This window comes from Bombina bombina, chromosome 4, assembly GCF_027579735.1.
Source record: "Bombina bombina isolate aBomBom1 chromosome 4, aBomBom1.pri, whole genome shotgun sequence".
Lineage (NCBI taxonomy): Eukaryota > Metazoa > Chordata > Amphibia > Anura > Bombinatoridae > Bombina > Bombina bombina.
The window spans coordinates 1150189983-1150200644 of NC_069502.1; the positions used below are offsets into that span (position 1 = coordinate 1150189983).

Here is a 10662-nt window from a genome sequence, read left to right on the forward strand (position 1 = left end):
TATATATATATATATATATATATATATATATATATATATATATATATATACACACACATTTACTTACTATATATATATATACACACACATTTACTTACTATATATATATATATATATATACACACACACACACATTTACTTACTATATATATATACACACACACACACACACACACACACACATTTACTTACTATATATATATATACACACACATTTACTTACTATATATATATACACACACACACACATTTACTTACTATATATATATATATATATACACACACACACACATTTACTTACTATATATATATATACACACACATTTACTTACTATATATATATATATATATATATATACACACACACACACATTTACTTACTATATATATATATATATATATATATATATATATATATATATATATATATATATATATATATATATATATATATATACACACACACATTTACTTACTATATATATATATATATATATATATATATATATATATATATACACACACACACACACACACACACACACATTTACTTACTATATATATATACACACGCATTTACTTACTATATATATATATATATATACACACACACACATTTACTTACTATATATATATACACACACATTTACTTACTATATATATATATATATACTTACTTAGTAGCTCTGTTTAATATTACAAACTGCTGACAAATTGTTTGACCAAAGCATTTTTACACATGCTACATATATTAATGGTGATCACAAAGCACTAGTCACACACTAATTTTATACGTTTTGCTACAAATAATATAGGTTAAAGAGATATGAAACCCAAATGTTTTCATTCATGATTCGGATAGAGCATGCAATTTTAAGCAACGTTCTAATTTACTCCTATTATCAAATGTAGCTACCATCAACAAGCGCTACCCAGGGTCTAAACCAAAACCAATAATCTTACATTCCAATAGAACAAAGAAAAATTGATAATAGGAGCAAATTAGTAAGTTGCATGCTGTATCTGAATAATGAAAGCAAAAATGTGGGTTTCATATCCCTTTAACTGTAGTACAGGCACCCAAAATAATATACCGCTCTCTCTTCCACTGTTTTTGAAAACCTGGGTACTATTTACGTTTCCTATTGCACTCTCTTACACCTGAAAATGCCATAGAAAAAAAGCTAATAATGATTCAATCAAGAGCTAATAAATTGTGAATAAAGTGTTAAAGTCTTGTGAAAGGGGTATAGAGATAAGTAATATGACAAGGGGGGTGGGAAGGTAAAGGATTAAGTATGTGTGCGCACATGTATGCACTTGTAAGTGTATGATTGTTTAAGTGTGTGTCTGTGTGGTCCCTAAGCCTATGTGTGTGAACCTAGTGCAGTGTTTTTCAACCAGTGGGCCGTGGCACACTAGTGTGCCGTGAGAGATCCTCAGGTGTGCCACGGCAGTCTGGTGACAACAGTGTGACATATTTTTTAAACTTTGCTTGTTTTTTACTCCCAGTGCAGGGGCAGTTTGTAGGAGGCATGGCATAACAGCACAATACATACAGTATGTGTGTATGTGTATATATATATATATGCTGTATTAGGCTACAATGTGTGATTTTATTTAAATTTTGGGATGGTGGTGTGCCACAGGATTTTTTTAATGTAAAAAAGTGTGCCACGGCAAAAAAAAAGGTTAAAAATCACTGACCTAGTGTATATACAAGTGTTGAACTTGAATCTAAGATGTACAAGTAAACTATTCTGAATCCTTTACATAAAGGCAATGGCTGTGTGAGAGATCTGCTCACCCTGACAGAAATAACATAATAGAATTCATTACCTGACAGGAAATAGTGCGGCTGAACTACTTTCGGGATCTGCACACTCTTTTCCCAACAGGAATACATTTAGGAATAATAAAAACCTATTATTATCTAAGAGGCAGTAACACGCTAAGAATTCTTTTGGCATCAGCACTAAGTTAAGCATGTAAGAAATTACACTACACTCAAACTTATTAAAGCTGTTTCAAATGACTTTAAACAGGAAAATGCATGTTTGTGGGTAACTTAGCCCTAACTCTGATGAGGATGATAATAATAATAATATACAATATAAATTTTACAATCAGCAAATCAATTTATGTCAACCTGCACAGTTTTTTCATCTAATTAAGACCAGCAAACATATTTTATAGGCAATTAGTAATTGTACAAAAACATATCATGTAAGGAATCAGAATAAAATGCTGTCTGCTTAAACTTTAGCAAATTAAAGTGAATGTAAATGTTGATGCTAAAGTACCCAGTTTTTAAAAATTCAATTAAAAACAGGGGCATTTTAATTCATCAAAATTTACATTTTACTCCTCTTGTGAAAAAATACTTACCTTTTAATCTTCACAGTAGCTCCAGCTTCCTCCGGTCGTTGCAAGCCATTTCTGATGTCAGAAATGATGGATAGGTCATCCTCCAATCACGGATCCCCCCCCCCCCCCGGGGAATCAGTTGATTCAACGCCATGATTGGAGGAAGCTGGATTCCTCATTTTAGACCCAGGAAGAGGCTTTGCAACGGGTGGAGGAAGCTGGAGCTGCTGTCAAGATTAAAAGGTAAGTTTTTTCTCATCAGGAGTGAAATGTAAATTTTGATGAATTAAAGTGCCCCTGTTTTTAATACAATTTTTAAAAACCGGGCACTTTAGCATCAAAATTGACATTCACTTTAAGTTGTATGCTGCAGAATTAAATGTCAAATATATATATTTAAAATGTCCTGCTTTATATGCACTGTAGGAAAAATGTATATTCTGTACATGAATTTTACAATATACAGTAGTTTGGATTTGTGCTTAATTTTCCGAGATATCTACTAACTGATTTGGTGACAACACAAATTAAATACAGTACAATAACATTATCAACAAACATATGATAAAATAGACAATGCAATACTACTTAATTTCAAACAAGCAGTAGATTTTGTTTCTGACACATTTCAATATTTCCTTCCATTTTCCTGCCCCCTGTATCACGTGACATTCACCAGCGAATCACAGACTCATATACACCTCATCAGATATGGCGATAAGTTGATTAATAAGTGCTAACCCTCTCTAATACTTAGAATGAGCTAAGAATGTAAAAATTAAGAGGATTTATTACATTAAAGTGAAGGTAAAGTTTTGCGTGTTTCTATCCTGTATTCTATTAGACATCTAGTATATACTCTGATCGCTAAGTTTTTTTTCATAAATGTATATATATTATAGTATTTTAAATGTTTATATTTACAGTCTCTGCCGTTCTTAGCTCCTCCCTCCTTTCATTTCCGGAGTTTTTTCACTATATTACGTACAGAGCGGTCCCACCTGCTCTGTACGTACTTCAAAAGCGTGTTCCCGATTGACGGCTCACTTGCGCATGCGCAGCCCAAGATACTGACTGAAAGTTTGTAAATAGACAAGACGTCGCCTTATGAATAGAAAAAAGCGCATACGCTAAACTGGAACGAGCATTGTGAATAAAGGAAAGGAAGTGAAGGCCACGCATGCGCATATAGAACAATAAGGCGGTGACGTAATATGACGGCCGCCTAACGGCCAGTGTTTCAATTGGATAGTCAAAAAACGTGACTGGGCTTATGAAAAAAAAACAAAACAAAAAAAAAAAACGAGTTGTTTTAAATTTGTTCGGAATCGGATCAAGAAACGGTAATAAATGTATAAATATAGCGATTGTAACATTTTGATGAATTAAACTCCCATTTATTTTAATAGTATTTACAGAGGAAAAAGTGTAATACGTGAAACTTTACCTTCACTTTAATATAAAGAACAAATTTGCTTCGTACTCTCTTTTGGATTGTATGTTTTTATGTTTTTTTAATCTATAGCCATACTGTATATATTTTTCATAACTGAGCAGTTATTTTACCAAATGGCTGCCAGTAACATAGAAATCAACCATTTTACCTCCTCAGCTGCAACACCACAAATAAACAGTATCAATCAAGGTTCCTTCCTCTGACCCCCTAATCCTATGCTTTATTCAAAGTACTGACGTGTAGAGCGCCCCTACCTGCTGTACATGTATTACCCCAAGTCTTGTTGAAACAGCGCATGCAAAAGTCTTTTGAGTGACATCTGCAAAGTAAACAGCGAATTACGGGTTTCTCTGTTTACTTTTTGACATATGTAATGCATTGTAAACTAATGTTTTTACTATGTCAATTTAACATTTCTAATAACATTATTAATTAAAATTACAATTCAAAATAATCGTTTATCACTTTAAAAGTAAGCGTTGTGTGCACTCTTCTACTAATAAATTATACTAAAAATACATGCCATAAATTTACAATTATAATAATATCCATTTAGCAGGAAGAATGAGCAGTTTGTTAATATTACATTATTAGAAGCCCATTTATTGACTTACTGGCAAGCGTCCAAGTAAACGGTGAATCGTAATATACTATTCGCTTCACTATTTATATTTAGTCATTTGGGGAAAACCATTTAGCAATAGTGCGCGTGTACTAGTCTCTCATGCACACACACGATGAAGAACACATACATGGTATCTAGAGATTTCCGGAAATTTTGAAGTCATGGAAAAAAACTTTTTTCCCCCTGATTTTTTCCAGAAAAAATGGAAATTTTCAGAAAAATTTAAATAAAATGCAACATGGAGTAGTTTTATAAATACAACATCATTTTGTTACACTTGGAACATGAAATGCAGTGTATATAAAAGTATTATGCTTTTAACAAAAGTACAGCTTATTCAGTAAATAAACTAAACTTGCTTTTTAAAACTTTATTTTTTTTTTATAAATGGAATAACAAGGTCTATATATGTAATAAACATTTCAACTATACACAAGAACAGGTAACCACCCCCTTTTCCCTCAAAAGCAACAAAATAACAAGAGACTATCAACATAAAAAAGTCAGATTTGTCCCTTAGCACCAATTGCAAATAAAAAGGTAAGTAACTGGCATTATTTGTGCCAGTAGGATAAGGGCATTGGGAAAGGGGTGTGTGTGTAAGGACAGCAGAACGAGAACTTTGGAGGGAAAAGCATCATTTAATTCCATAAAGCAGCGGTTCCCAACCTGTGGTACGCGTACCACTGGGGGTACACGGCGGACCGGTTGGGGGTACGTGAAAATATTGTTGGTAATGGTGGAAGATGCAGGGGGAAGCATTCTCAATGGGTCATCAACTAATAACCATTTTTGTGAAAGGAAGGAGCGCTCAGCCGGAAAGTGACAAGTGAAATCCTGGCCTGGCATATTGGCAGATAGGAGCCCCTGCACCTGAAATATGTGGAACGGGTGTGTATGACTCCGGTCCACATATTAATGATCACCTTGTTTCACCAGACAGCTTTGGCTCCAGCTCCACCCACCCCCGTGCACAAAAATTTTAACTGCGAGTGCACAGTTAGAAGCGGCGCTGCGTGGACACGTGTGGTAGAGTCGTGGAGGTTGCGAGTCACACAGGCAAGGCGGGTCTGCATCCCCACAAAAGTTATAGTCAGTGACAGTAAGTAAAGTACTGCTGCTAGTGCTTGCTTGATTCAGATTGCTTGACTTCCAACTAAAAACGTCCATAGTGGCTGGGTGGTTAATATCGATCTCACAAATTTAAATATTTATTTTTATGATCTTTACACTTTACCCCCCCCCCAAGGGCCGTGTTTAGGGGCAATCAGGCAGCCGCCAGGGGCGCTAGCCACACAGCAGGGCTCCTTCTGAGAATGAGATCTGAGCTTTAATCCTGTTGATACAGGTACAGTTGTATGCCATTCAGGTATAGTTTATTGTCAGTTATCAATCAATTATCATCAGGGTATTGTCAGGTATAAATAAACTATCTATTATCCGGTATTAAAAAACTAATTATCTGGGTTTACCCTGATAATAAATAGTTTATTATTACCGGATAATAGTTTATTTATAGCTGACAATACCCTGATAATAAATAGTTTAAATTAAAAAAAAAATCTACTTTTTTTTGAAGAATAGGTGGGGGTAATGAAGAGTGGGGGTAATGAAGAGCGGGGGTACTCATAAATGAAAAGCCTAATCTAGGGGTACGGGAGAGAAAAAAAGGTAGGGAACTGCTGCCATAAATAATTTTTTAATGTCTTTAGGGCACCTCTGTTATGCTAGGATGTGTTTTGTCATCCTTGTAGCATTTGGAAAACAATATTTTGTCTCACAGTACAGGTGGCCCTCGGTTTACAACGGTTCAATTTACACCGTTTCAGAATAACAACCTTTTTTTCCAGTCATGTGACTGCTATTGAAAAGCATTGAGAAGCAGTGCATTTATTAAAATAGCCAGTAGGTGGAGCTGTCCGCTTGTGTTGCAGCAAAGCCGAAATTAATCAGTTTAACTAGACCTGAGCTATCGAGCAGATTTCAAAGGAACGAGATCTTCCTGTCTATAAATCAGTCCAGATTGGAATGCATAGAAAGAACTGTTTGCAGAAAAATGCAAGTGAAGTCTGTGTTGTTTAATTTTTTTATTAGGTTTATAATGCTGTTTAGCAAATGTTTTTGTTCATTTAACTTAGTTTAATTATATATTCTGTGTTGTGTGATTATTTTATTAGGTTTATAATGCTGTTTAGCATTTAAAGTCTTCATTTCAAAGCTTTAAAAATAATGTATTAGGTGTTACTTATGACAATTTTGAGAGGGGCCTGGAACCGAACTCCCTCACTTCCCATTGACTTACATTAAAAATTGGGTTTCAATTTACAACGGTTTTCGATTTACAACCATTCCTTCTGGAACCTAACCTGTATTTGTAAATTGCAGCTTTGCTCTTAGCAGAAATTACACTGTGGAAATGTTTCCAAACTCTAGATGTTGGTCTCACCATTTTACTGAGAGGAGGAAAAAAACTATTTATTGGCAAGACTATAGGTAAACATTATGTTGTAATGGGGGAGAACATTAATAGGAATCATTTGATAAATGTTATAAAGATAAACTAATTAGTCAGACAAATTTAACCTCTTACCTGGCAATTAAGACCTTGGAGGACAGAAACCATCATCTACTCTACACCAACAATCACCCACTATAGAAGGTATAAGATGGAGCCCACAAGCAAACTAAACTGAAGCCTCTCCCCTGCAGTGCCCCCTAGAGGCAGAAATGCTTATTTCTCTTATTTGAGAATTGCATTGAGAAGTATAGTAATGTACTTGAATTGTATTGCAGGATTTGTTTGTCTTCAGCTGAGAGAACTTGCAATGATTTGAAAGTCTCAGAAGTATTTATTTAAGGTCTTCATGTTATATCGTTTGAATACCATGTCATAAACATATTATTTATCATTGTAAAAGATCATATTCCACACACCATTTTTTTTTTTTCAATTTGTCCGGGAAAAAACAAAAAACGGCTTTGAAAAAAAAGGGAAACCGAAACAGTTTTCCCCAAATTTTCCGCTTTTTTCCAGGCCTTCCCATCTCTAATGGTATCTCATTGGCTTAGCAGTTAGCATAATTTCATAGCTAATGCGCATGAGTGGCCAAAACAGCTGACACTGCTTTGAGAACAGCGAGCCGCATGGCAACGGCTCTTATTGGTTGCTGCACGGAGGTCTGAGAAAAAAAAAAAGGATTAAGAAGGCTAGCAGGCGGGGGATTGACAGAAGATTTACATGAAACGGTATGTGAAAAAGATTTTTTACTACACTTGGACAAATATAACAAATGCTATTAGCATTATTTCAACCCCATATTTATAAATATGTAAAGTTGTATGGCAATGTTTGACGTCACTTTAACCTGCCACACGTATGCCCCTACAAACAAAGCATGCTTTGCTAACATAATGACCATTGGTAGCTGTGCCTTTTCCATAAACAAGTCTGGATTAGTTCCTTTAAACAAGGCATTGGGCTACTGAAAAAACAGCATACATATTAACACATTAAGAAAGGTTTTGCCTAATGTGTTTTATATATTAAAAGAAAAAAGTGTAATTGCAAGGTGTTTACTACAGAACAGGCTCTATAATCGGTCTCAGTGGGACTAAGGAACCCAGGTAGTATTTAACAGGAGAAAAGCATTGTCTTATATAATATAAATGGGCCCAAGTCACTTGTATCTTATTTGCTTATATGATGATTTAATGCAGTGCTAGGAATGGGTTTAGAGTGCAGGACATTTGAGCCAGGCAGCACATTGCTAGCAAATGCCTTGGGGGCTTTCTAAAAAAGAAATGTATGTTATTTAATGTTTAAAGGAATAGTGCACTATTCAGGGGAATTACAGAGAAAAACTTGCTGGAGTACCAGAGAATTTTCAGCATTTTTGCTATCACTCAAAAATAGAGACTTTTTGTTTTTTTTATTTTTTATTTACAAACAACTATATATTTCTTTATTTTTTGGCAAAAAAAGAGCTTTCAGTGGATGACAGTTACAACTAGAAATTTATTTACAGAATTAAGAAATTATTGTAAAATTAACAAAAAAAGTCAAACAAAAACAAACTTTCACATTCCACAATCTGTTAGCTGTTAAAGCTTAACCCATTTTTTTTCTTTTGTGATTCAGCTAGAGCATGCTATTTTAAGCAACTTTCTAATTTACTCCTATTATCATTTTTTCTTCGTTCTCTTGCTATCTTTATTTGAAAAAGAAGGCATCTAAGCTTTTTTGGTTCAGTACTCTGGACAGCACTTTTTTATTGGTGGATGAATTTATCCACCAATCAGCAAGGACAACCCCGGTTGTTCACCAAAAATGGGCCGGCATCTAAACTTACATTCTTGCATTTCAAATAAAGATACCAAAAGAATGAAGAAAATTTGATAATAGGAATAAATTAGAAAGTTGCTTAAAATTTCATGCTCTATCTGAATCACGAAAGAAAAAATTTGGGTTCAGTGTCCCTTTAAGGATAAAACGTATTGTAGTGCAGTGATTACCCTTCCACCTCCCAAACAGCTCTTCACTCCCAATGGCCCCCACCATATTAGGTACTGGAAGCCAGTCTGTCAGTATGGAGCAAGAACCGCTTGCCGATAATTTGATAAACGCAACCAGGGGTGCAGCTGAGGGCACCATCGGAAATTATAGCTAACCAGTGCCAAACTAAAAAGTTTCAACAACCTTTTTATAGCTTATGGGTTCTGAGGATAAGGACTATATTGAAGGAAAGTTTTATGTAACCTTGATTATCCCTTTAAAATGATAATCCTGTAGAAATAGTAATGTATTTATTATCCCTTTAATTCATTTTAAAGGGATAATAAATACATTACTATTTCCACAGTATTAAAGGGGCACAAAATTCAAAGTTAAACAGCATGGTTCATACAGAGCATGCCATTTTTACTTGTTTAAATGGACATGAAACCCAAAATGTTTTTTTTATGATTCAGATAGATAGAACATACATTTGTAAACAACTTCCTATAATCAAATTGTGTTTGTTCTCTTGGTATCTTTTGTTGAAAAGCAGGGATGCAAGCTCAGGAGTGTGCACATGTCTGGAGCAATATATGGCAGCACTTTTGCAAGAATGTTATCCATTTTCAAGAGCACAAAATGGCAGCACTATTTCTTGCTATACCTAGGTATCTCTTCAACAAAGAATAGCTTGAGAACAAAGCAAATGGGGATGTTCATAAAAAATAAATTATAAACCAGGTTATGGGTTGGGTGCATATAACACAGGCAATAAGTTGTATAAATTCAGCGTATTTTTCAATCACTAAAAGAATAATAAACCAAATGCTATGCTGTAAAATATTCTCTGTTAAGTATTAACCAGACCAACTGGTGTCATTAGTTTCCGCATAGTTGCAATACTTTCGCTGTATCAGCATTGCAAGAGTTAAATTCCCATGACTTTATTCCCAGCCCTCTGTAACAACTGCCCTGATGTATCAGCAGCTGGTGACCCAACACTGTGAGAGATCAGAATTCTGTTTTATCCACTGAATATAATAAGGAAACTATAAAACAAAGTCACAGATACACAAACTTATGCACAGACTGGTACATTAACGCATTGGCTGCCAGACAGAACTGCAATTTATTGCATAGAACCATTTCTGGCAGCCGAGGGGTTGAATGAAAGTAATGCAGGCAGCAAACTTACCTCTGAAAGTTTCACTGCGAGCGGAATCAATCCCAAAAGGAAACAACCCAGGAACATTCCCAGGGAAATGAGAAAGACAACGGCTAACCCGTCCATGGTGGGTGCTGGGCTGGCAGTGAGACGGGATCAGTGCTGAGTACTAATGAGAGGACATGGCTGGGAGGCACAAACCCGCTCCATCTCTAAGGGGGAAGTTCTGTTCAGTTACAAAGGCAGCTCCCCAGCCCGTCCACGTCGCCTCCCCTCACAACAACTGATTGATAGTAATCCCTGGTCTGGGCTTGTTGAATGGAGTGAGGTCATTCTAAGTGAGCCTGGCTGCCCCCTAGAGGATGATTTGATAATTGCAAGGATTGTAGAGCTGTCAATTTCACCAGTCACGTTACACTGACACTAATGAAACTAAAGAAACAACAAGGGCCCCTAACTGAACCTACAACAAGGACCCCTAACTGAATCTACAACAAGGACCCCTAACTGAAGTTACATCAAGGACCTCTAACTGAAGCTACTACATAAGCTCA

General features: G+C 35.3%; 1 protein-coding gene across 1 annotated transcript in view; it reads right to left on the reverse strand.

The window, feature by feature from the left end:
- LOC128658081 (zinc transporter ZIP9-B) overlaps positions 1-10429 on the reverse strand; it is a 168164-nt gene extending 157735 nt beyond the window's left edge. The window contains exon 1 of the mRNA XM_053712537.1: positions 10139-10429. Coding sequence (XP_053568512.1) covers positions 10139-10234 — 96 coding nt within the window. The 5' untranslated portion in view covers positions 10235-10429. The remainder of the gene's footprint in view (positions 1-10138) is intronic.
- Positions 10430-10662: the final 233 nt, after the last annotated feature.